Below are 25,666 nucleotides of genomic sequence, written 5' to 3'. Positions count from 1 at the left end.
TCAGCTTCTCCAAACCAATGTTCAATAATCACTTCAGTTTTCATATGAGCAGCAACAGTGACATTGCTCATTGTACTGATAGTTTAGATGCGAGGTCGAAACTGTCTGCCAATTTAGACTCTGAAAAAGAAGGAATGAAGCACTCGATGTCTATTTTAAGTGGGAATTTGTATATGATGTCGAAGGAGAATCTTCTCATGATGTCTTAATGTCCAACAATCTATATTGCTTGCGGGAGAGTGGAGAAAGGCGTGCCTTTGGGGTAGTTGTGGAACTTGGTCTTGAGGATGTCGTGGACGTTGTCGGGGTTAGAGGTGATGTTATTGAAGACGTGGAAGTTGATGTTTCTGGTGGGCGAAGTGCAGAGGAGGTGGATATACCAGTCACAAAGATGTAAGAAGTGTGTGGTCCATGACATGTTGAGGTAGGTGCGATACGTGTGGTAATTACACCATCGCTTAATCTTGGAGCTAAAGAGGAGGAAGGAAAAGATGGAAAAAAATACTGTAAAAGTGAAGAAGGAGAGTATAAATATTAGGGTTATGCGAGATATGATAAAAATTGGGGAAGAACAGTGTCGTTTTTAATAAAGAGATCAGAAATTATTTTGTCTCTTGTTAAAGTTGTCAGGGATCATTTTATCCTCTGTTCGAGTTGTCAGGAAGAATTTTGTCTTCCGTTAGAGTTGACGAAGCTAAGAACCTAAATGATTGACGAAATTAATTATTAATAATCAATCGAGTAATTAATTTTAGTTGGAGATTAAAGTATATGGTCTAAAATTCTGAGGCTAAAAAATGGGTATATATTCTATTTTTTAAATCTTGTTGACTTTTCTCTATACTGCTTCATGTTCAAACGGGCACGTGGTACGCGAGGGTCCCTATTGATTGATATTTGATAATGACGGTATGAAAATTGAATCTACGAAATTCCACCTTGAACAAAAAGAATGAAAAGAAAGAAAAGAGATAATTCCTTCAAGTCGGATCATGAGGTCCAAGCTGATGTACACGTCAAAGTGCGTTTGCCGGGAGTCGAACCCGGGTCTATTGCTTGGAAGGCAATTATCCTAACCGTTGGACTACAAACGCTTCTTGTTGATGAATCATCCACTCTTTATTAATTTCAACATTTGATCACTACTTGCTTTATTGAACCCTGCGTGTCCACGCTGCAATTCCTGTGTGTTCATTTGTGTGTGGGGTGAAGCCATCAACCATGGAGGGTATTCCTTTGAGGACTACGATGCCTTCAACGTCAACTCCTCACGCTCACAACCATGCTTTCGCAATCAAAACAAGATCAACATCAACCCTCCATCTTAGAAGAATTCGCCCTCTACGCTTTGCTATTAGGGCTAAAATATCTGAAACTGAATTCCAAGGTATGCTAACTTGACACTTCCTCAGAAGAAAAAGAGAAAAAGTTTGAACTTTGATGGTTGTATTGTTTTCGATTATATAAAGTCGTATACTTGATAAAGTTTAGGGTTTTGGGGTTTTGGAAGTTTTTAATTGGTTGGTTCCAATCCAATAGCCCAGGATTATATCTTGGAATTTGGATTCTTGTTGTCAATTGATACTTGATAACAAACTTCAATCACATAACAACCTATTTTCTTAGGTGCTGCAAGTAGCTAATTAAATAGGGTTATTGTGGTGTGTCCTAAAACATTATTCATTGGTGCAATTGATATAATTGGTTGCTTTTTAGTCCAAATGGGTGGTGTCGTCTGGTTTTTGTTTCCAAGTGCCCGAAAGCTAGTTCTAAATGTTTTGTTTGCAATGATTAGTTGCATAGGATTATTTAACTATCCAATTTTCTGATCGATCAAGGTCTATTTTTGGCTAAAGATTTAATTTATGTTTCGGTATCTAAATGGTTTGCACGGCAGATTTTCAGCGATATGCGAAACCATTAAATCTTTTACCAGCATCGGAAGTGAAAGTATGCACAGATACCTCAATACAAAAAGTTTCTTCATCTCTGAAGGATGATAAGTCCAAATCATTATTCAGGGTCAAGTTAGGTACCAGCAATGCATATGGTTCAAGTTTAAGTGATCCCAGTGGTGGAATTCTTCTGTGCTTGATAGACGAACATGGAAATTCCATATTGCAGAGAATACCTGCATGTTCGTCGATGGACCATGCAATGGAGTCAGGTGATACAAATAATACTGACATGCTTCACTTCCAAAGAGGTTCTGTTAATGAATACATCTTTGAGGGTCCAAAAATTGCAAAACTTGAAGCTCTTTGGGTTAGTGTTGAATCAGGTATGTCATCATTGTTGATTTTTATTCAAAAGAAAATTACCTATATTCCCTTAGTTGTATCAATATTATACTTTTTTTTTTGTTTCCCACGGTATCCCCCAACCCGGCAAGGCAAGGACTAATCCGTCGCGGTACTGAGCTCCAATTATACTTTAAAATATCATAGTTGTCAAACTTTTCAAATGGTTTTTGGCAGCGTCATGTTTGCTCCACTATCGATCCATTTAAACAAAGTGTTTCTAACAACACTTTTCTTCTCTATCTAAGGTCAGGTCAGTGGCGTTTAGGAAGTGTCTCCTTATCGGTTATTAGTTGTGAAGCGCAATCGTCACTGCCAGAAGATGGGACACAGCGGTACTTTGGATTCCAGTACGACTTTCAGATTGACAATGTGTTGCTCGGTGAGGGAAGTGATCTCCCCATGTTGGAGCTAAGGCCAAGCCTTGTGACTGAATTGGAAGGGACTGATCCCACCAGCTTCTTCAGCAATGGGCTTTATGACTTATCCTCGCCTTCAAGTTCTAACGTCACAAATGAAGAGAGCATGAGGGAGTATGCAGATTTGAAGTTCTCATTGCTGTTTTACGATGCGATGCTGACAGCTTTTGGCGCGTCGGTCGCTTCAGTCTTGGCTGGAGAAAATGCTGGTATTGCTTTCTTGATTGGCGGGGTTGGCGGCTTCTTGTATCTGCTACTATTGCAGAGATCAGTGGATGAGTTACCTGCTTCAGAGTTGATCTCAAGCAACAAGGAAGGAACAAATTCGCCATTCAAAGGAATAAAGGGTCCAATAGCAAGCGTGGCATTAGCATTTATATTTGCTGTGTTTGCAGCGAGGTATAGCTCAGGAGATGTTCAACTCATGCTGACACCAAAGGATCTCATAGTTGGAATGATGGGATTTCTTGCGTGTAAAATATCCGTGGTGTTATCTGCATTTAAGCCTATCAGACCAGGTCTGAAGTTGCCAAGTGATATGTAATATAATACTTACAAATTACCAATACCACAGTCATTATTGTAAATGCTCACTCCTTTTTGCTTCTTTTAGGATACATACAATATAATGTTTTAACCCAAAAGCCTAATGTTTTAATTTTAAGAAGTGCACCTTAGCCAAACCCAAATTAAAATATTGTTTGGTTGCTCCCAGCCTCGTAAGTCCTAAGTTTTCAACTATGATCACCAATACAATTTGATGAACCCAATATATTTAATAACACTTCCATGTAAAACCAAATATACATGGAGCCACAAACATAAAATAGTGATTGCAAATTTTCAAGAAACAGCTTTAATTGATATAAAATTTGAAGAGAAAATTCGCATTCAGAGTTAATGGAAGACAAACTACCTAACTAGAACATATTCTCACAAGACAGGAAAACGATAAAAAAAAATAAATGTATAAAAAAAATAAAGCACCCTTTAGACGATATGTTAAAGTATCATCCATCTACAGAAACCCATCGCTTTGACAATAGCCCTAAATCGAGGAGTGAAAGGTCAAGATAATGGTAAATAAATAGAAAAAGAAAAAATGGAAAAAACATTAAATTGATACATTGCATGCTGAAATCGTGTACACATGCCCACAAGTATCGCCTGCTCCTCAGCTTTCTCTTGGGAAAGATTCAATTTAAAAATTCATTCAAGTAAAATAACACATCCAGCCAGGCCTAACTTTGAAAATGTACGAGTATCAAATTTGATGCAATGGCTCTGATTTCCACGCAGAGATGAGCTTTGCACACTAATGCAGGGCACTGGTTTCTGACTACAGCAGCAACTCAACCAAAGTTCTATCATAGGAAGTAATCAGGTGTTCTCCTGGTTACGTCCGGCTCTCCCCTCCTTGGAGCTGGCTCGAACTGCGATTGAGAAAAATATTGATTAAAGTAACAAACTTTAATATATGGATGCAAGAGTATTTGGTTTCGATCCATGTAACATAGACTCGTTTGGTTGGGAAGAGAGACAAAATACTAGTTCAAAATAGTTTTGTGGGGGGGGGGGGGGTGGACAGTGATGAAGGAGCTTGAAATGGAAAAATATGTATCTCACTGTCCTGTCAGACCACTGCCGCTGGTGACATTTCCAGCATGGTTCTCAGTGGTCAGGCAAGGGGGTAATAGTGTTCATTTATTATATTTTTCTTGTCCTAAACTACTCCCAACAGGATACACAATCCAAATACTAGCCTAAAGTGCTAAGAAATGCAGATCAACTTTATGATTATTTGGGTAATGAAAATAGGGAGCTCAACCTGAATGAATGTGTGTCCTTTGCAATCATCAACTTCAAGGATGGATGCCATGTTACCACAGCGATAACAATAATTAGGTGCACTAAATATGGTAACCACTTTTTGCTCCTGAAAACAAGACACCATATATCAGCCATTACCACAACAAACGAAAAATGAAAAAAAAAGCAAGATGAAGAACTTACATGTCCCCAGGTATACCCTTCCATAACCAGCTGGTGAGCTCTAGCAATCAGCTTCAAGTTATTGGTATGGTTAAATTGCTCAGATATGTCCTATAAAAGCAACATAAAAATACCAACAAGAATTAGTGACAGACGTATGAGAACAGGCAAGCTTGATGCAGTGTACCACATTACCTGGCCGAAGGTATATCCAGCACCTCTAGGAGAGATGCCCCAACCACAGCGATCATCTGGATCAGACCATAAAAGATCACACATGGGACCCTCATGAGGAACTTCTTGCACACGATCATATTTACGAATGTTATCAAGCGTTTCAATAGAAGGGGACAACCCTCCATGAAGGCAGAATATTTCAGATTCAACCTTCAAAGAGAAAAACTTATCAGTTAAGCAACAATACACTTCAAAAAGCTAGGAAATCTAATAAATATATGAACCGCAATTGGTTGGCCCACATTTTATCTGAAGCTAAGAGCAAATTGATAAGAGCTCAAATCAAAAGTTAAAAGCAAATTGCTAAGAGTGTGGTATGAAGATCTAAATCACAATATTGAGTTGAGCAGCATGAAAACCCAAGTATCGTGAAGTTTTCTAATAACAAGAATTTGAGACAAATAAAAATTATTTCCAGGTTTATATAATATTATACTAACCAATGCTGTCAACGGAAAGTAGTCAAACAAATCAGTGAAGGTCTTCCAGACATTAGCACTACCATACCTGCAAATCAAACAAGAATATTCACATGCACAGTTTTGCAAACTTAAGAAAATTATGTTTTTGCAAAGGAAACCCACAAAAATAAACTCCAGAACAGCTTCAATCAAAATATTAATTTAAAATATTTTATACGGGATGCAAACCAGATGCAGATTTCAGTTGTTTACTAAATAAATTAGAATTGTAAAGTTATCTGCAACCTGTGTCTTGGGCCAAGGTATTGTTAAAATATGCAGATAAAAATTCAGAAAACAAACAACCTGCTCGAACAACAGTATAATAATTAATAAACGACAACGTAAATTTGTGTAAGCCAGTCACAAAATCAAGAAGCTCTAGTATGTCCCATTTTTATTTTGGTGGGTTAAGATGCAGGTCTTGGTAATTTGTTGGCTAGTGCAACTTAATGAAAGAATGCCACGTTGCTTGAAAAATCCATAAACCATACTAATATGATGCGGCATCTCTTTTCCACTGATAGCGGATTAAGCTAAAATTTAGGGTGCGTTTGGTTTGCATTTTTATTTTCTGTTTTAATTTTCAGTGTTTTTCGTTTTCTGGATTTTGTGAAGGAAAACGTGAAAACAATAAAATCCTATTTTCTGTTTTCACCTCTTGGTTTCACTTTTTCCTTCACAAAATCCAGAAAATAGAAAACATTGAAAATGAAAACAGAAAATAATAATGCAAACCAAACACGCACTTATATCTTCTTATCTTCTATTAATAAAAAATAACAAATATCTCCATATTGTACGAAAAATGATAATTAAGGACACTAGCACGAGAACTGTACTCTTAGCTCACATCAAGGAAAGAAACCAAGGATACACTAGTGATAGTGACAATAAAGAATACAGACTAAGCAATTAGATGGGAAAAAATTTGAATTCAAGAGAGAGATGATCATATAACAGAAGTTATATTGCACAAAGGCAAACCAGAATTAGTGAATTTAGCATGTACTTACTTCCGAAGGCACTCATCATAAAACCCATAAACTTGTGTAATCTGCAGCAGAAAGCTAAGAACAACAATTACCATTGGCCCAAAACATATAAAAACAACTATAGTAAAAGGTAACAAGTTCATTTACTTAATCAAATTCAATAGTATCTACTTAAAGACAAGGTATATCTTGGTCCTCCAATACATCAAGGACCAATGGTGTCCTAGGCAGTATCTGGTTTGTTTCATCAGCACATCTGTGGAAGCAGTCAATTGAAGGCAGTCTATGGGAACCTTTGGGTAGTAGATTGATGGGAAAAAAAAAAACCCGAGAACCCAATTGATATAGACCATGTCATTAAGGACCAAAATATGAATTCAGTCTGATCTTCAGTTAACTACTGAGAAAAAGGCCAGATAACACAAAAAATAGAACAAACCTGACGACTTTCGTGATTTCCCCTGAGAATGGTGATGCGCTGACGATAGCGAACTTTAAGGGCAACCAAAAGCTGCATTACATATTAATTATTATAAAAAACGTAACTAATAAAAGATATAAAATAAGAAATCAAAATCAGCTACCCTCAAGATATGCAGTTAAAAAAAGAACACAATTAATGGTTCTCTGAATGTAACAAAGCAACATTGAATGTCATGCATCACATTTTGGCATGTAAATGTAAATTTCCGTGCAGGTGTTTTGCTCAGAATAGACAAGAAACTGAGCACAATCATATTCTTGGTTTTCTTGCAAAAGAATTGCAATAACCACAAATGAAATAAACATTATAAATATTTCTTATGGCACAAACAGATTTGTCAGACTTGATACAAATATGATTGAGGCTCAGTTGCATGTAGTCTAGAGCTATCAGATGTCAGTAAAACAACATACACCAATAACCACAACATGAAGATGGAAAATTTAACAATGACCAAAATACTTCAATTCAAACTACCATAAAAGAAATGTATAGCATGAGAATGCACACTTACCGTTACCGTTTCAACAGAGTAGTAGCCACGGTCAACATAATCTCCCATAAACAAGTAATTTGTATCTGGACACTACCAACAAAAAGTTGTAACTGAAATTAGTAATAACCCATCATGTTTCAAATTTCAAATACACTCAAGAATGCATAATTAATGGCTCTACCAGGGAGCAATTCTAAGATGAAAAATAGCATATACACGCTCAAAGTTGAAATACAATAGTATGTTACTATCTTAGTTGCAATCAACAGACACCACTTACACTAACTATTTAGAAGAGATTGAAACAGCTAGCATTGGGAGGACTACACTGTCATGAAATTTCAAACATTGAAGGCCCTTCCAATGTGAAAATAAGATAATAAAACAAATGTAGTTATTTAATGTGTCAAGAACATGAGCGTGATTTACTGACTTTAAAAACATTATTCTGCATATACACAATAATATGCAATCTTCTCTTCACAACTTCAATAAAGAAATGATGAATACAAAATCTACTATCGGGAAAACAGAAAAATACCTTTCCTCCAATACGAAAAAGCTCTGCAAGGTCATGGAATTGCCCATGAATATCACCACAAATTGTAACAGGACTACTCACAGGCTGCAATTATTGGACAAGAAAGAATATTCTTAGCTTTTTCAGCAATACAAAATCAATATAATGCATAGTGAAGGCACACTAAATTCATCAAATATATAGAACATACAGACATATACATAAACATCAGAGAAAGAAAATATACCTGAACATTACTCTCTTCCATCAAAATCTCCTTTGCCTTCTCACACAAGACCCTTACCTGCATATAAAAGTACAACTGTGGGAATCAGCGCTGGAGCACCGAAAGTATAGAAACACAAAGTTTGAATAGAGAATGGGTTGTCAATAATTAAAACAAAATCTGTCATTACAGGGTAAGCAAAGATTAAGTGTGACATATCAAGCTTTATTATGCTTTTGAGTTTTCTTTTCATGAGGCACGTCTATTTGGTTGGTTTCTGCTTTTCATTAACGAAAGCCAACCAAAACTTTAGACGCATCATGCATGTGACTATGTGCGCTAACACCATCGAGATTTTTAGCATATTGGATGCTAATTGGGAGGAAAGGGAAAAACTGAAGGTAGATCTCAACTTGTTTTATCAATTAACGTGTTTGGCCAAAAGCGAATTGAACCAAACAAAATGAACAGATTGGGCCAAGTTTAGTTAGCTCTGGTTCAGTTGTCCAATCAGAAGCAACCCAAAAAGTTCCCAAACATAAGAAAACTGATCCGATTTACCATTTTCTCCTAAGAACAAATTAACAAAAAAGATTAACAAAGGAAGCAAAAACAGAAACATTTTGGTTTACTACTATTGATGCTTAGAGATAATCAGTTAAAGAATGAAGCTATGATCTTACACCAGCTGGTTTTGATATTTTATTTTAGCTTTGCTGGCAGCTTCCATGTTCAAAAGGCAAAAAAATAGATTCCACAACAAAATGCCAGTGATTCCGAAAGCATCACAAAGAAGGAAAGTAACAAAGATCATGCAATGGCGACAACGATGTGGCCATAGCCCCGGCGTAGGAAATATACACTGAACAAACTCAACTCTCCTTTCTACAATGAAGAGAATATCAATGACATATGCATCTTAATATCTTATAGACTTATACTTCTTGGGGGCTCAACACCTAGCCATATCAAGACATGCAGAGTTAACATGATACATGAAACATTCATTCCCAGTGAGCCAGCTTGGAGCTTATACGTCATGAAATCTTCTAATTTTTTTTTATTATTATTTCTTTTGTGTGTATCTTGGAAAAATCTCTCTCTCTTGGCAGCACGAAACACGCATGTACAGGAAAAATTCACCATTTCAATAATAACAATCAAAATAAACATACAAATAGTCCTTAAATGCAAATATGACAAAAATAATCATGACAAATTTACAAGCCTCTGAAAGAGACAAGCCTCCACCTACCAAAATGACCTCGCACGCTGAAAAGTATAATTCAAATCCCGTAATAACTAGAACGAATCAAACAAATCCAACGGAGTATTCAATCAACACATAAATCCCTCCATTCCATTTCAATAAACAAGCCAGAATTCAGAGAAAACCAGAAAAGGATTCAATTTCGCTACAAGCAACAGATCGACGCAAAAGAACTCATTCCAGCTGAACCAAAAACGCAGATTAAAAATCATCGAAAGATTTTGCCGATCCGGAAGGAATGAAAAAGAAAAGGAAGAAAAGGTTCAGAAGGAAATGGAAAAGATTACCTCTTGTTCAGACAAAGGCTTGCACTGCATGAGCTGAGCAATCTGCTCGTCGAGGTTTCCATGTGAATTCGAAGGCACCGAATCCATGCTCGCGATTGCTGCTCCTCCTCCACCACTATGGAATCTTGTTCTTCTTCGTTGTTGGATCAATGTCCTCTCTGCGGATTCGAGGAAACCCTAGATCTCACTGGGAGAACACTTTTTCTTCGCTGTTGTTTCGGTGGTGGTGTTTTGTTGTTGTTCTTCTTTTCTGCCTCCGAGAGAGAGAGAGAGAGAGAGAGAGAGAGAGATGGAAAGAAAGAGAAAGAAAGGGTTGGGGGTGGTGGAGAAACCAAAGCGTTGTAGTAGGCTTTGCTTCGCTGGGCTCGTTTTGTTCTATAATAACCACTCCTTTTTTTGGAGAACGAAAGATTATTATTATTATATTTATAATTATTAGATTTATAATTAAAATATGAATAAAAAGTATTAACAATAAATAATAAGTTAATAACTAATGATTGATTTATTGTTCATAAAAAAATTTAATTATTTAATGTCGGAAAGAAAAATTTGAATCTTTCTAATGTGTGTCATTGGACTTGGGAGGTTAGAATACTTATGACCAAAAGGTGGTAATATAATTTGTAAGTTGGAGTCATAGAGATATATAAATCAATACAAATGTACCCAAAAATAACATATTGCTGTCCAAATATTTGAGAACATCAAAAAATAAAAAGGAAAAAAGTTTAGTAATTTAGTTCTGTTAACATGCATTAAATTTGCTCCAAATTATTTATTATTATATTTATCAAAATTTAAAATATTATTTATATTATTCACTTAAGAAAAAAGTTCAAAAATTAGTAGAATTTATTATTTATTAGAGTAAAATAATTAGATTTTCAAAAATTTCGACCTTAAATTAATTAGTCTTTGAATTAAAAAAACCAATGAGATTCTTTATGATAATAAATGGTGGACATATATATCATTCTATAGAAAAAAAATGCAAAACAAAACAAAATTATCCATATATTTTGTTATCTACAGTATATATACTATTGCTGTCACCTAAACACGAAAACAATATAATTTTAGACAAAAATATTTATTATCTTTCAAATTTTTATACAATATTTATCGACTGTTTTATATTTATCATATTAAAACAGGTTTACACTACGTAACGAAACATATAAACGCCTATAAATTAATAAAAGGACATCAAGTATATCATAGAGGACTAAATTGATTTTTTTTCCTTCAAAAACTAATTAGTTCAAGTTTAACATTTTTAAAAGACTAACTAACTCTAATTTTTGTCAGCATTTTTAGTTATAAGTCCGATTCTTTTAATTTAATAAACTAAAAATATATTTTTAATTTATATTTTTAAATATTGATTATTAATGGTTAAGTAACAATAATAAATTGTGCCGTGAATGTATTTCTCTTGGCTTAATTAATAATACTAGAGAAACAAAAAAAAATATAACTAATACTAATTGATTAAATAAGGCAATTAATAAAAACTAAACAAGACCAATTTTAACCGATTTTGATTAAATTCTTTTGATTATCAAATATTTCCTTACAATTATATGGATGCCTGTTAGCCACAGGGGCGGAGCTACATACTGTGAAAGGGGGCAACGGCCCCCCCTAATTTTAATTTTTTACATGTAAATTATATGTAAATTTCAATTTAGTCCTCCTCAAAAATTTATTTTAATATTATTTTATTGTGTAAATATTTTTAGCCCCCTCTAATGTTTCTTCTAGCTCCACCCCTGGTTGGCCAAATGATTTGTCAAACAGAAGTTTCATATCAACTATCAGCTATACAATGTATAGTTTGCAAAGAACATGTTACGTGGATTTGGCAAATAATGTTGATAGAGATCTATCACCTTTTCTCTTTCTAAAATTATTTTGACAAATCATTTATTTGAATTTAAAGAGAAAAAAATTCCTAAAACAATTAGTAGACGAAGCATGGAGAGTATAGTTCATGCAATTTCAAGAATTTACATGGTCTTCATCACTTTGCATGGCACTATGTTATCAGTTTTAATTTTAGAAGGAAAAAAAATAAAAGATATGAAATGTAAAACAGACCAAATATTACTTTTTATTTTTTATTATAAGTTTTATAAACAAGCGAATGAAATAAAAATGTGTATAAATTATTTATTTTAATTTATAGCGTGTTTTCTTCGTATAACTGAAAATTAAAATATGATAAAAACTCAAATGCATTCAACTTTACGTGAGTTGATAGTTAAGACTCGTTAAATGATTGGATTCATTTGACTAAATTTTCATTTAGCGACTCTCAATTATTAATTTTACGTAAAATTGAATGCACCTGAGTTTTTACCTTAATTAAAATATTAGCAATAAAAGTACAAAATTTTATTATTTTCAATATATGAAATTAAATATAGCAGTAATAGCATAAAGTAATCAATGTTTTTAAATTAAATTATTGTTATGTCAAAATAATATCATGTCATACCCTTCATACGTGATGAATTATGGTCACATATTTGGCATTCGAAGTCAAGCTTGAAGCCCACCCCACATACATATGAGAGAGACATTGATGCTATAGTTGGCTAGCAAACACACCATTAATTTATTTTCTACTTTCTAGAGATCATGGCTATTATTTCTTAGCTTTGTTAGAGTATATATACATGTCATTATCAGGATTTGATTTAGTTATTTTCCAAGTCCATGATCCTTATCAGAAATTAAGTGATACTCGTGATTAGGTCATTTTGACAAATATCATATGTTCTTTAGAGACATTTTTTTGCTTCTTTTCTTTTTCTAGTTTTTCTTTTTTCTTTTTTTTTTTTTGAGCGATAAAATCTTTAAATATTTGCTTTAGTAGTAAAGTAACCTATTGTAGAATAAGGATATAATTTTATCAGAATAACACGTAGTGATTTTAATTATTAGTTGCAAATTTTGGGAGCCTAACTTGAAAGCTTTTTTTTTTATGAAGGAGGGAATTTCATTTTAATATTAAACCTCCATAATTGCCTCTCATATTCACGATAACCTGGCAAGTTAAGAACTAATTCACCGCAATACTGAACTTCATTTAAGAATTTGTCGTTGACCAATAAATTGTTGTATGCACAAAGCAGGATTCGAATCCCAACACTTAATTAAGCAAACTAGTGAACTAACCACTCATAATGTCCCAAGATATTGTCATTGGTAGTTACTCCAAACCAAAAAAAAAAATGTCACTTGTACAGGCTTACCTGCTTAGTTGCTTACAGTCAGTCAGTCAACTTAAGAAAATTTGTTTGGTTACTAAGTTCTAGAGTACTGTAATACTCGAGCATTTGCCATGTGATATGTTTTGTATTTTATTTCAATTTCATTTTCGAAAACACCCATCTCAATGAAGTTCTTGCTTATCAATGATAAAAAGAACGAAAACTAAATAAAACTTAAAAAGTTAGTGTTTGTTTCAATGTCATTAAATTGTTAGAAACAAAAATTTTCAGTAAATTTTTGTTAGTATGTTTGTCAAAATTTTAATAGTAAAAATAAAAATATTAAAAAAATAAAAAACATCCTTTTTAGAATCTACAATTTATATATTAAAAAAATATTTTTAACATGATAAATAAATAAAAATCCTTTTTTATTTTGTATTCAAATATAATTATTAAATAGAAAAATATTTTAATATGAGATATTTAAATATAAAATTACTTTTATTTTTTTAAAATATCTTTTAAAAAAAATTATTTGAAAAAAAAAATCTTTTTAGTTAACAAAATGGTGGAACTTTCAGCACCAGTGTCCAAAAAGTTACTATATTAAATTATACAGTTGTACGTAAAACCTATCAATCGATTACATTTAAGTTCTCCATGACAAGAAAGGAGTGCAATTTTCTAATATATGGAAACTACTAAAGAAAATCACAAGGATAATAATGTCTTCTGCTACCTGAATCCTCATCCATTCCTAATAGTGCTGAAGAGCTTGGTTAGACAAAATTCCAATTTCTTGGAGGATATGATTATAGTATTTTTGATGAGATATATGAATAAGTTCTCTATAGAAAGCTTGAAGTGTTATTGTTATCATCACCAATGCTATTCAATCCAGCTGGAACTCATGATACACCTGCATAACAAGATAGTTGTGTGGTTCATCCAATATTCGATGCATAACATGGTGAACAAAAAATATTAAACATAAAAAATGGCAAAAAAGAAACGGGTGAAGCAATCAACACTCAACATCATATTGCAAAGAGAAAACAATGTGCTTAAACATACAACTGATGGTGCACCTTTGGTTATGAAGCTTCTGTTTAGTGTTCTGTTGTTTTCTCATACTTATTATGCAGTTTGGTTCAGTTTTTAAGGTTGATTATTGTTCAGATTTCTTGCTTTGATTGAAGTACCTACTCATGGTGAAGAGTTGATGAGCATAACCATCCAAGATCAGTTGAATTGAATATAATAACCTCAAGATATAGTGACACTAGTGCTCTATGACTATGAGTCTATGACAGCTAGTCTTTGAGGAAGGCAAAAAGACATTGTGTTTGCTATTCTGATGTATGCTGAGTGCAAAGACAACATATCATGCTCGTTTTTTATTTATGTTTCTGCTCCTCCCTTACTTTGTGAGTCAAGCTTTAATATAAATTATTAAAAAATTGTCTAAAAAAAGAGTGCTCAAAGCTAAAAAGTATTGTAAAAAGTTTTTTCAATGTTCTCAAATAATGTTCTCAAAGCTCAAATAATAAATAATGGTCTCAAAGCTCAAATAATGCTTTGCAATAGAAAACAGATTGTCCATTGAACAATCTCCTTGGCAAGTATTGAACAGGATGCAATTATTTATGAGTAAAGTATCGTTTTTGTCCCCCAACGTTTAGGATAAGTCCCAAAGTTGTCCCTAACATTTAAATCGTCCTATTTACGTCCCTAACGTTTTAAAATCGTCTCATTCTCCTTCCGTAAGTGACCACTTGTTAACAGAATTGATGGTGAGACAAAATTGAGACGATTTTGAAACCTTAAAGCTTAAGGACTTAAATAAGACAAAAACGTTGGAACAAAATCAATAAATTACTTTTAGAAGAATTACTAAATCAAATAAAATGAAAGTAAATTTTAACGGAATGAATAGTATTACGAATTCAATATTTTTACTCATCATAAAATACTTGTCGAAATGACTAATAGATAAAATTCTAGAAAAAGAAAAAAATGAGTATGATCTATATATAATAAAGTATAAATTATACTTTTTTATCTTCAATGTACTTATCTTCTTTGATGTTTAATTTAAATAAATTTTATTTTTAACTTTAAAATAAATTTTTATTTTTATCTTTTGATATTATCAATTTTTTACGGTACCTAGTTATTCAATTATTTTTTAATCACATATAAATAAATTACGCTTAATTACATTACTTTCATTTTAAGTAAATTTATTTTTTTAAATTTTACTTTTAAAAATTTTTTACTCATCATGAAATATTTGTAGAATGACTAATACATAAACTTGTGAAAAAGAAAAAACAAAAGAGCGTGGTTGATATACAATAAAGTATAAGTTATATATTTTTGTTTTTAATATACCAAATCTTTTTAATGTTTAATTTAAACTTAATTTTTAATTTTGAAATAAATTTTAACTTTATCCTTCAATAGTATTAATTTTTTATGATAGATAATTATTCATTATTTTTTTTGGTTGCATCTAAATAAATTATTCTTAATCACATTATTTTTATTTTAAATAAATTTATTTTTTTTAATTTTACTTTAATCTCGTTACTTTCATTATAAGAAAATTTATTATTGATTAAGAGCAAAATTAAAAAATATAGAATAATTATCTTTTGTAAAAAATTTGAAATTATTGAAAAAAAATATATTTAAAAGTTAAAAATAAAATTTAATTTAATTAAATATTAAAAATTTTTGGTATATTAAAGACAAAAAAATATAATTTATACTTTATTATTTATATACCATACTCTTTTTTTTCTTTTTCGAAAATTTATATACTAGCCATTCTACAAGTATGAGTAAAAATCTTGAATTCATAATACAATTTATTACGTTAAAATTCACTATCATTTTATTTGATTTGATAATTTTTCTAAGAGTAGCGTATTGTTTTTGTCCCAAATGTTTTCGTCCTATTTAAGTTCCTAACATTTCAAAGTCGTCTCAATTTTATCCCACCATTAAATTCTGTTAACATATCGCTAACAGCAAGACAATATTGAGACAATTTTGAAATGTTGGAGTCTTAAATATGACGATTCAAACGTTAGGAATAACTTTGGGACTTACCCCAAATATTGGGGACAAAAACAATACTTTATTCTATTTATATTCTTTCATTTTTCAACCAATACAGCCATATTATGAGATAGACATAAACTGTAAAGAGCTATCATCAGAAACAAGAGCCCCTTTTTCTGTCACAATAGGATACTATCCAATTCTTCAGGAAAAAAAAAAGATCTAAATTTGGGAGGCAATAAACATTTGTTGCAATGACTTTACTTAGGCCTTTGCTCATTCGCAGCTCATAGAAGTGAAAACCAACAAGCTAACTAAAAAAAAAAAAACTATAATAGAATACTGATATATTAGCAATTCATCAGCATGAGTTAGATATGATAAAGTGAGCTAATGGGAGAGATTATGAGAGTAGTAGTACAGTTTAAGGGATAGTGTGCCAGCTAGGATAGGACAGCTGTAACTACCTTACAGGTGTCATAACTAGGATAGTTTAAGCTAGCTTGCACAACAAGCTACAACTCTGTTGTATATATAAAGCACAACATAATAATCTCAAATTCATAATGTCAATAACAGCTTCAGCTACACTCCTCTCACTCACTCACTCACTCACTCACACTCTCATTCTCTCTTCTCAAATCATGACAAGACAAATATCTGCCAGACATTCCTTTGATTTCAACCACAACCGGGCCTAAGTTTTTTGTAATGTGAACTTGTGAAGAAACACAGTTAAATCTTTCAGTAGCTACTACTTCTGTATTATTATGTCCATCTCCCACCGGACAACTGAACAATCGGGATTTTAAAGCCAACGCCTATCACTTTTAAAGTTTAAGCACTATAAAAAACAAACCATACAATATTGCAAATCACACGGGAACTGGAAGCAGCAACTGTATGATTTATTGCATGTAAATTGAGCTTAGTCAGCAATATAAAACTTGCTTGCACAAATTGCAGCCACTATAGTTTTAATATATTAACCTAACGAATGAATAATAAAGAGGGATTATCAATAACAAAAAAGGGTTGAAGTACCTAAGTTCATGTTGTTCACCAATAATCACGGCAAGAGCATAGCCCGTCTTTAAAATGATGGAACCTTTTAGCATCTCTAATGATGAGTTCTCTTCCAACAATCTTAGAAATAATCTTCAGTGCAGTATGACAATCCCCACAAACTCGAAGGTTCTTAATTACCCTGATAGGAGAGCGAGCAGAGCTGCTAAGGAGACCATAAGCAACAGCAAGTCTCTCACTATGGGCAAGAAGAGCTTCTTCTTTGCCTTCTTGGTCTATGTCATGCAACACAAACTTTGTCTCTGGAATATAGCCAGCTTCTTTCATCTGTGACTTCATACCTCTAAGCAAGGCATATATTTTATCATTTTCAGGATGAGAAGTATCTCCGGCTCTATATTCATGGACTCGGCTCCTTACTTCCAGTACATTTTTGCTTGCTACTTTCTTGTCTTTCTCTTTTGTCAAGTCTGAGGCTTTGACAGGTACAAGGCCAGCCTTGGATTGCTCACTTAAGCACGAAGGATCCAGTTGCTCAACTAACTCAGCACAACGATACCCCAGCTCAGTGTTTCCGTGAGCTCTACAGAGATTCATCATAGTCTCCCATACATCAACACTTGGCTCCATTGGCATCTTTTCAATGAATTCAAAGGCTTCATCCAGATACCCATTACTACCAATCATGTCTACTACACTGACAAAATGAGCCATAGACGGCACAATACCAAAATCCTTGCTCATGGATTCAAAGTGAAGCATTCCTTCATCAATATCTCCCAGCATACTGCATGTCAAAAACACCCCGATGAACATCTGACCATCAGGTTTCAGTCCCTTTTCTTTAAATTGAGTGAATAGATCAATGGAATCTTCTGCAAACCCATTCTTAGCAAGTTGTGTTATCATAGTATCCCATGTAGTCAAATTGCGCTCTGGCATATTATTGAACACATTGAGTGCGTCATCCACAGAACCACATTCAAAATACATCTCCAGTATCTTATTATAAGTGCTGACTTGGAGAGGTGACAGATATTGCAAAGCATTTCTGTGTACAATTTTTGCCTCTTCAAGAGACTTAGCCTCTCCACAATGGTGCATTAATTGTAAATATCGCGGCAAATCCACAGGAATATGCAATTTTGCCAACAATTCCAACACTTCAACTGCTTCCTTCACTTTACCGTCCATGCAGAAACCATCCAGTTCCTCAAGTGTGCCTCTATATGGACTATCATTAGATGCTTCAGCTGATACGCCATCAGGTTTTGCGGAAGCAAATGTTGATCCCTGTACAGTATTCCAGTTTGGAGAATACTGACCATTTTTCGGAGTTTGCTGATATTGTTCAGTACCCAAGTATCGCTGACTAAACTCATTACTCGCCGAGTAATGATCATTTGGTGGCAGATTACGAATATTTGTAGGAAGATTCCCTAGAAGATTTCCTGGAGACTCCGAAAGCCTAGGCGAGCTATGAGCATTTGGATACTGCATCCTTCCTCTGGGTTCTTGTGTCCAATTCTGGTTCCCAGTAACTGCATTTTGATGCATCCCAATTCCCTTTGAATCACTGACCCCAACTTGCTTCTCTTGCATCCTTGTATTGCTTTGACCATAGTACCCATTGACCCCTCCATTATGTCCAAAGGAATTGTTCTGAACTGAATTCCTAGAGATGCTTATATGATTTTCATTTGCAACCTGACCAGCTCCATAAGAAATTCTACCGGAACCGCCATGATTATTTCCATACAATCCACTAAAATTTCCACCACGAGCAGCTAAATTATTCCCATATTCATTTCGAATTCCCTCTGTATGACCCCAGTTCTGGTTTATGTTCTGCCAATTTCCCACCGAAGTTCCTCCGGTAGAACCATTTGCATTTGCTTTAGCAGAATAATCTGGACTGCGCCTACTCACTAGCTGGTTCTGATGTGAAACTGGTTTACTTTGGGTTTCTCTGTAAAACCCAGCATTGTTTTGCATCCGATAACCTAAAGAATCATCTGTTTGGTTACTGCCAGAAACCTGAAAATCTGACCTTTCTGCAGCAGTACTAATAGTCCTCAACAAGTTAAGAGTTTTCATAAAAGCTGCAGAGTCACCCATACAAGAACCATTCTGGAACTTCAGAAGAGAACTAAATTTAAGTAGTGAGGTTCTATTAGAAGACATTGATGGCATGAGGCTGAAAAGAAAATCCAGCTAGTTTGCCGAAAGTGGTGTGTGCTATTAGTAATTTGAAAACCTGAAGAAAGAATAAGTAAAATAAAATGAAAATATATCTTTATATATATAATCAGTTCATAGAAGATATAACTAAAAAAAAGCAATAATTGTTTATTGATGCAGGAAAGAAATAAAATGATGCAAACTCAATCTTCATCCTTTGCATAACGGAAACTTACAGTAGAGAGCATAGTTATCAAAACCTAACCGATAATTAACCCGGTCATACGACCACTGGGTCATTGGTTCAATCGGTGGGGTCAATAATTCACCCAGTTGACCCGGTCATAATTAAGTAAAAATAAATTAACATCAAAAGTTAAAACTTAAAATACATGTCATCACAAACAAATTAACAGCAATCAAGTATCAATTCTTAGACATAACTAATGATGCAAAAAGAGATAATAAAGAACAAAAGATAACACAATCAGTAAATCAAATCCGAGGAATGATCTGAAAATCGGCATCTATATCTACAACACAATCAACATTTCCTTCATTTTGATTTGCATCTATATCTACATTTGTGTATGTTTCACAAATCAATACCAAGAATAATTCATAATAATACAAACAGAACAATTTAACTAAACAATTTTATTCTGATTTGCAAAAACCAAAAAACATGAACTTCATTTTCAACTACAAAAATTTTCAGCAGCAAAAGATTTAGCTCAAAAGATGATCTACAGGTTAACAGCAACAAAAAATTTAGCTAAGTGATTATTTCAGCAAGACAACAATAGCTTCAATCTTCAGTGATGATAATCAATAACAAATATAAATTATTTTTAGCAATAAAAAAATTTAACTAAGTGATTATTCAGCAAGACATCAACAAACTCAACATTCAATCAGTAACAAATTCATTCAGCAATGAACAAACTTAAGTTAAGTGACATGACATTCAGTAACAAATTTCAGCAACACATTCAATTTTCAGCAACAAATTCAACTTTCAGCCCAAAAAAAATCAGAAATGCAGTGATGAATTACCGCAACAAAATTGAAACTGAAAGAAAGGGAAAATTTGCTGGAGAACTCACCAAATACGTTGCGTGAAGGAAGATGACGGCGAGGCTCGAAGCAAGAAGACAAACGAAGACCAGCTCACCAGGACCTGATGCCTCTGCTGCCGGCGACAAGGAGCGCACGGAAGGCGTGCGTCTGAGTGTGAGACGGTGACGAGACAGAGAGCGACTACGACCGGCCCCGGGACCTGCTGCTTCTGCCGCGGCGACGACAATCGCGGGGAAGGCGCGCTAGTTGGGTGCGAGACGGTGACGGTGAGGAAGCTGGTTCCGTTTGGTTCTGCCGCGGCGAAGCGAGCGCAGGAAGGCGGCGACTGCGCTTGAGACTGTGAGGACACAGAGCGCGACGAGTGGCTGAGTCCGAAACGGTGAGTGCGTGACCGAGACAGAAAACTTGGGCAAAAGTTGCAGAGAGGAGTGTCGCATTTTGAGAGAGTTACTGATATTGTGATTCCTAGTATTCATGATGATGAGGAGCTGTTTTTTTTTTGTTTTTCTTTTTTTGTTTAGTGAATTTGTACGGGAGCAATGCTAGGGGCCAGTAATATTTGTGATTGGTAGTCATCAATTAGTCATCAATAATGATTTGATGGTGTAAGATTTCATCTAATAACTTACCTTTTTCTGCTGGTTATATACGGGCCAAAATACAATAAAATTGCTGGCGCCTAAACTTTTCCTTTATAAAATTCTTAATCTTAAGTAGATCTTTTAAAATAAAAAAGAAGAAATATTCTATGTGAACTAAGGTAGCGTTTGGTGGAGAGACAGAGACGGAAAGACTGATACTGAGAGACAGAGACTAAGAGACAGGGATTGAAATAAATCTCAGTATTCTGTTTGGTGTAAAATGAGAGACAGGAATTGAAACAAGAATGAAACTCTAATTTAATTTACACAAAGAGTGAAATTGGAATTAATTAATTTAAATGAAAGTATTTTAGGTATAAAATGTTATTAAAGTTTCAGTTTTCATCTCTAAAAATTTCAGTCCCCAGTGTCCCTACTTTTTGGAGGTACTGAAATACTGAAATTTTAGAGACAGAGACAGAAATTTTAGTACTAGTCTCTGAACTAACAAACACGATACTGAGTCTCAGTCTCTCAGTCTCTATCTCAGTACCTCAAAACAAACGCTACCTTAAGACTTATTGACTATGAAGAGGGCCTTAGACCCCATTGTTGATTTAAAAAGATAAATAAATATACTTATATTTTTAAATATTTTTAAGATTTAATCTACTAAAAATTTACTTAAAATTTTTATTAATTTAAATACTGGAGTCCTTTACAAGTATTAACCTCCGTTCAATTCCCAGTCCAATTTTAGGTCAGATAACCCTCGTAGTAATATTATTATTGTAATTCGATATATGATTTGGAAAGAGAAATTTACTAAAATAGAAATGTCACATATGATATAGTATCATCACAACTCATTTTGAATTTTGAGAAAAATACATTTTATATCATGGATCCTTATGACTTATGTACCGTGATTGACTGACCCCTGGATTAAACAACAGGTAAATTAACCCAACATAACCACCAATCGACCATTGAGTCATCTTCACAAGCACAAGATACTCATTCACTCATCCAACACCAGTTCTGTTATTTGCAATGCCCTGGGGGAGCACTTAGGCACATCCTCGAACTGATCGGCGGGGAGCTCCTCCGACAACGCTCCCACAAAGAATTCAAGCGTGCCGGAATCGCGGTGGACCTTTATTCCGGTTACGGGGAGCCAAAAGAAGAGCTTCTTGGCCTGGATTCCAGAAACACCGGAGACGGAACCTTCGGTGAGCTTGCCGGTGACGTCGACGTCGTAGAAGACGAGATGGCCGGCGATGTTGACGTAGCAGGGAGCGCGGAGCTTGAGGCGGAAGAGGCCATCGGGGGAGAGTGAGTAGGATGCGACGTCGTCGGGGAGGATTCCCTTTGGGAGGCCGTACTTAGGGAGGAGATCGTGGATGTCGGTGTTGGGCGACGGTGATGATTGCAATGTTGAGAAGAAGAACGAGAAGAAGAAGATGATGAAAACGGTTGAAATTTGGGGAGACATGGCTGCGGATGATGATGATTATGGTTTCGAAGGTTTAGGGATCGGATCGATTTGAGATTTGGCGAGTGAGGGTGCTACTGTTACATACATGTATACATGACCTGGCAACCTCCCATTATTTATGTTTCATTATTGGATAAGAAAAGCGAAAAAAAATCGATAAAAATTAAAAAAAAATTAAAAGTAGCAAATGATTTTTTTTTATTTAACAATTTTTTTGTATATGTAATCTGAAATTTTGTGGGGTATTTTTATTAAGTTTATACTAAGACTGAGCACTAAATTAATCACTCTATAGAACTCAGCCACAAACTTTTTTATGAATATATATTTAACGATTATATATTATTATTATTATTATCATATTTTAAAAATACTTTTTTCGTTAATAAATTTTGAAGAAATTTTTGTAAGCTATTTAATAATTTGAAATAAATTTTGGTAATTTACTTTTATTGGAATTTTAATATTGATAATTGAATTATGCAATTATTTTTATTGTATTTATTTTATTGCACATTGGTAATGATATCTATACTGCTATTTCATTGTGTATTATGTATTATTAGATTATTTAAAAATTTCTAGTTGAGACATAAACATCAAAATAAATCAATCAATCATTACTTATATTATTTTATAAGATTTCCTTAATTCGATTAGTTTTACAAATATACACCTAAATTGGGATTTGTTGTGGTAGGGCCTTTTTGGGAAAAAAATATAACTAAAAAAATATATTCTTGTGTTATGAAATTTAAATGTCTTGGGTAATTTAACTTGTTTCTCTAAATCATTAAATCGTAGAGATCTGTCTAAAATTAACCCAAATTTTTTGAGTTTATCTTATGCATTATATAATTTGAAGTATTAGATTAAATTATTAAATATAAATTATTAAAAATTACAATAAAAAATAACAAGTCTTTGCTATTTTAAAATTGACCCTATATAAAATTTGAGTAACAAGTCCTCGTTTTAAATGCTTGTTGTCGCTTCTTCCCCTTTGTGAGGACCTCTTCCTCACCAAATGCAATAGTAAAAACTAGGAATCAAAGACTAATAAAACATCAATAATCTTTTTAAAAGTGGATTTATAATCTTTGCAGTAAAGATATTGCTTTATCTTTATAAAGTATTAAAGAAAATCAAACTTTATCTTGTTCTTTTGTTATTGGATTCTTTAGTTATCAATATCTCAACTTATCTCCGTGTCTTCTTTGCCTTTACGGATCTTCATTGGGTATACTCAGTTTTTTCTTGTGCTTGCATTGTTAGAAAATTTACTGATGAGTGGTACTAGTACGCAGAGCTGAAGTTATAGATTCCAAAGGAACACAATATGTGTTGTAAGATCAAAGCATACTGTATTTTTACTAAAGTTTTGTTATTGAAATTCTTTTTGCAGTAAATGTCTATGCCTGCTATCAAAGGATTAGGCACTGATGAACAGCAGTAGAAATGGTTGTCTTTGGTTTATAAGATGCAAATAATTGGTTGCTATGCACAAACAGAACTTGGTTGTCGTGAATCCAATGTTCAAGGGTTTGAGACAACTGCAACTTTTGATCCTAAGACCGACGAATATTATTTTTCATAAATATCTTGGATAAAAAAAGTATCTTGTGATGACTCTTGGCAGGCTTCATAGACTTTGAAAGTTATATATATATATTTGCCATTGTATTTGTACAATAAATCATGACAAATAATAGCACGAGGGTTTCATTGGTATAGTTTTAGGGAATACACAATTGTTTATTGGATTATTTACTTGTAATGAAATTGTATGAATTGAAAATTGAATGGAAAGTGACTTTTTTGAAATTTATTTTAGCTTCTTATTTGTTTTCAGCTAATAGTATTTGGAGTCTATTTTGTTTGCTTTGCACAAATATGTAAGTACAGGAATTAAGAATTCGGGCTGTAAACATTATGTAGGAAATTAACACAATAAGTGCATTATTTTAGAAAGCAAATTTTGATTCGAATTTTGCAGAAGTACACAATGTTATTGTGCAAAATTACAATGCACAATTAAAATTCAACTATACTTAAGTGCAGAAAATTCACAATATAATTGAAATTCACCTTATGGATAACTTAGTTACATAATAGCAGAAAATCAACAGAGAAAAGAGTTGCAATGTAGTAAGTGCACTTTACTTGTATAGCATAACAAAATAAAAAAAAACATAACACTGATAAGCCTAATAAGTTTATCAAAAAACCCTAGTAAGTTTACTAATATACCTTAATAAGTTAACAATTAAGACCAACTACACCAACAATAGCTAAAAGTTCTCCAAAATATCTCTTGCAAATGCCGCCTTTTCCTCGTCTAAACTCTAAAAGGTTTCCCTCAATTCTGGATTCTACACAAATTTCTTTGCAATTTGCACGATCTCCATTGTGTCGAAACCAATACTTTTCAACGTTCGGCCAAGATTTACTTGCTCATTAACCCCAGACATTGCATTGGCTAGTACTTGCACATGCTTTCCTTGATCCTGAACAGCAGCCTTAAAAGTTTCAACTAAGTTTGATAGGATTATAGCATCGTTGTTTTTTTTTTGTTGCAGTTTGACGTCCTTGATTTTTCTCACTGGATAAAGCAAAAGAGGTCGAAAAGGTATTGGATAATTTGCTCTCAACAGCTACTAAATTCTCCATGTCAACATCCTCTCCGTCAAAACCCAAGCCACCAGCTGTGGCTGCAGCAAATGTAGAGCCTGGAGCGACATCTTCTACAGCATTTTTTTTCACTGCATGCTTCAAGACCGGTAGCTCTATCCTTGTCGAAAATGTTCCTAAGATGTTCAAACCATAGTTGAAAGAATCGGACCGGACCGATCGAAAAATCGGTGAATTGGATTCCTGGCCGGTCCGATTGATCAATATGACCGGATAAGGAATAGAACTGGAGAGAACTGGATTGAACCATTCAGTTCTGTTGAAAATCGGAGAACCGGCGATTTTTGTTCACCCGGCTGGTTCAAAAGCTTTTTTTTTTTAAATTTACTTGCCAAAACAACGTCATTTTGGTTTTACAAAAAAAAAAAAGAAACACTCGAACCAAAGCAATATCCCCAACCCTAATCCCCAAAAGGCCTAGAAACGACTAAGCCTCCCCCCTCACCACACTCTGTCACTCACCGCGCCACCACCGCCTGCCGGTCTGTGTCGGCTTCTTCATCTCACCTCACCTCACCTCACCGCGACACATATTCTCAACTCTCAAGTCTCCAACGATGTCACCTCACCTCACCGCGGCTCCGTCATCGTCTTCATTGCTTGTTTTTGCTCCGCTTCGTCGTCACCGT

At 33.9% G+C, this 25,666-nt stretch overlaps 4 protein-coding genes and 1 non-coding gene across 5 annotated transcripts; 1 reads left to right on the top strand and 4 right to left on the bottom strand.

The window, feature by feature from the left end:
- The first annotated feature begins 1,018 nt into the window (after nucleotides 1-1,018).
- On the top strand, nucleotides 1,019-3,422 carry LOC130970698 (uncharacterized). Its single transcript, XM_057896858.1, has 3 exons — nucleotides 1,019-1,387; nucleotides 1,898-2,281; nucleotides 2,554-3,422. The coding sequence occupies exons 1-3, from the start codon at nucleotides 1,222-1,224 to the stop codon at nucleotides 3,261-3,263; spliced, it is 1,260 nt and encodes a 419-aa protein (XP_057752841.1). The 5' UTR covers nucleotides 1,019-1,221; the 3' UTR covers nucleotides 3,264-3,422.
- TRNAG-UCC (transfer RNA glycine (anticodon UCC)) lies at nucleotides 1,023-1,094 on the bottom strand. The gene has a single exon. It is a non-coding gene; the product is annotated as a tRNA-Gly (tRNA).
- A 247-nt stretch (nucleotides 3,423-3,669) lies between the features above and the next one.
- Nucleotides 3,670-10,074, bottom strand: LOC130970699 (serine/threonine-protein phosphatase PP2A catalytic subunit). Its single transcript, XM_057896860.1, has 11 exons — nucleotides 9,688-10,074; nucleotides 8,152-8,208; nucleotides 7,926-8,009; nucleotides 7,403-7,474; nucleotides 6,844-6,915; nucleotides 6,426-6,466; nucleotides 5,389-5,455; nucleotides 4,907-5,098; nucleotides 4,733-4,822; nucleotides 4,548-4,655; nucleotides 3,670-4,152 (listed from the first exon to the last, which is right to left on the bottom strand). The coding sequence occupies exons 1-11, from the start codon at nucleotides 9,772-9,774 to the stop codon at nucleotides 4,087-4,089; spliced, it is 936 nt and encodes a 311-aa protein (XP_057752843.1). The 5' UTR covers nucleotides 9,775-10,074; the 3' UTR covers nucleotides 3,670-4,086.
- Nucleotides 10,075-13,508: 3,434 nt separating this feature from the next.
- LOC130970608 (pentatricopeptide repeat-containing protein At4g32450, mitochondrial-like) lies at nucleotides 13,509-20,712 on the bottom strand. The gene is made up of 3 exons (XM_057896740.1): nucleotides 20,294-20,712; nucleotides 17,025-19,263; nucleotides 13,509-13,830 (listed from the first exon to the last, which is right to left on the bottom strand). Exon 2 carries the CDS (start codon nucleotides 19,197-19,199, stop codon nucleotides 17,040-17,042), a length of 2,160 nt encoding a protein of 719 aa, XP_057752723.1. The 5' UTR covers nucleotides 19,200-19,263; nucleotides 20,294-20,712; the 3' UTR covers nucleotides 13,509-13,830; nucleotides 17,025-17,039.
- Nucleotides 20,713-21,669: 957 nt separating this feature from the next.
- On the bottom strand, nucleotides 21,670-22,444 carry LOC130970029 (uncharacterized). Its single transcript, XM_057895976.1, has one exon. The coding sequence runs from the start codon at nucleotides 22,341-22,343 to the stop codon at nucleotides 21,870-21,872; it is 474 nt and encodes a 157-aa protein (XP_057751959.1). The 5' UTR covers nucleotides 22,344-22,444; the 3' UTR covers nucleotides 21,670-21,869.
- Between the last annotated feature and the right edge of the window lie 3,222 nt (nucleotides 22,445-25,666).

This window comes from Arachis stenosperma, chromosome 3 (genome assembly GCF_014773155.1).
Source record: "Arachis stenosperma cultivar V10309 chromosome 3, arast.V10309.gnm1.PFL2, whole genome shotgun sequence".
Classification (NCBI taxonomy): domain Eukaryota; kingdom Viridiplantae; phylum Streptophyta; class Magnoliopsida; order Fabales; family Fabaceae; genus Arachis; species Arachis stenosperma.
This window is presented reverse-complemented; position numbering and strand designations above follow the sequence as displayed.

Bases quoted from the DNA above. Each gene is read 5' to 3' on its own strand.
- LOC130970698 (XM_057896858.1), top strand. From the start codon at position 1,222: ATGGAGGGTATTCCTTTGAGGACTACGATGCCTTCAACGTCAACTCCT. The intron at 1,388-1,897 runs GTATGCTAACTT...TTTGCACGGCAG, and splicing joins ATCTGAAACTGAATTCCAAG to ATTTTCAGCGATATGCGAAA. The intron at 2,282-2,553 runs GTATGTCATCAT...ATCTAAGGTCAG, and splicing joins TTGGGTTAGTGTTGAATCAG to GTCAGTGGCGTTTAGGAAGT.
- LOC130970608 (XM_057896740.1), bottom strand. From the start codon at position 19,199: ATGCCATCAATGTCTTCTAATAGAACCTCACTACTTAAATTTAGTTCT.
- LOC130970029 (XM_057895976.1), bottom strand. From the start codon at position 22,343: ATGTCTCCCCAAATTTCAACCGTTTTCATCATCTTCTTCTTCTCGTTC.
- LOC130970699 (XM_057896860.1), bottom strand. From the start codon at position 9,774: ATGGATTCGGTGCCTTCGAATTCACATGGAAACCTCGACGAGCAGATT. The intron at 7,475-7,925 runs GTATTTTTCTGT...TTTTGTTGGTAG, and splicing joins TTTTTCGTATTGGAGGAAAG to TGTCCAGATACAAATTACTT. The intron at 4,656-4,732 runs GTAAGTTCTTCA...TCTTGTTTTCAG, and splicing joins AAGGGTATACCTGGGGACAT to GAGCAAAAAGTGGTTACCAT.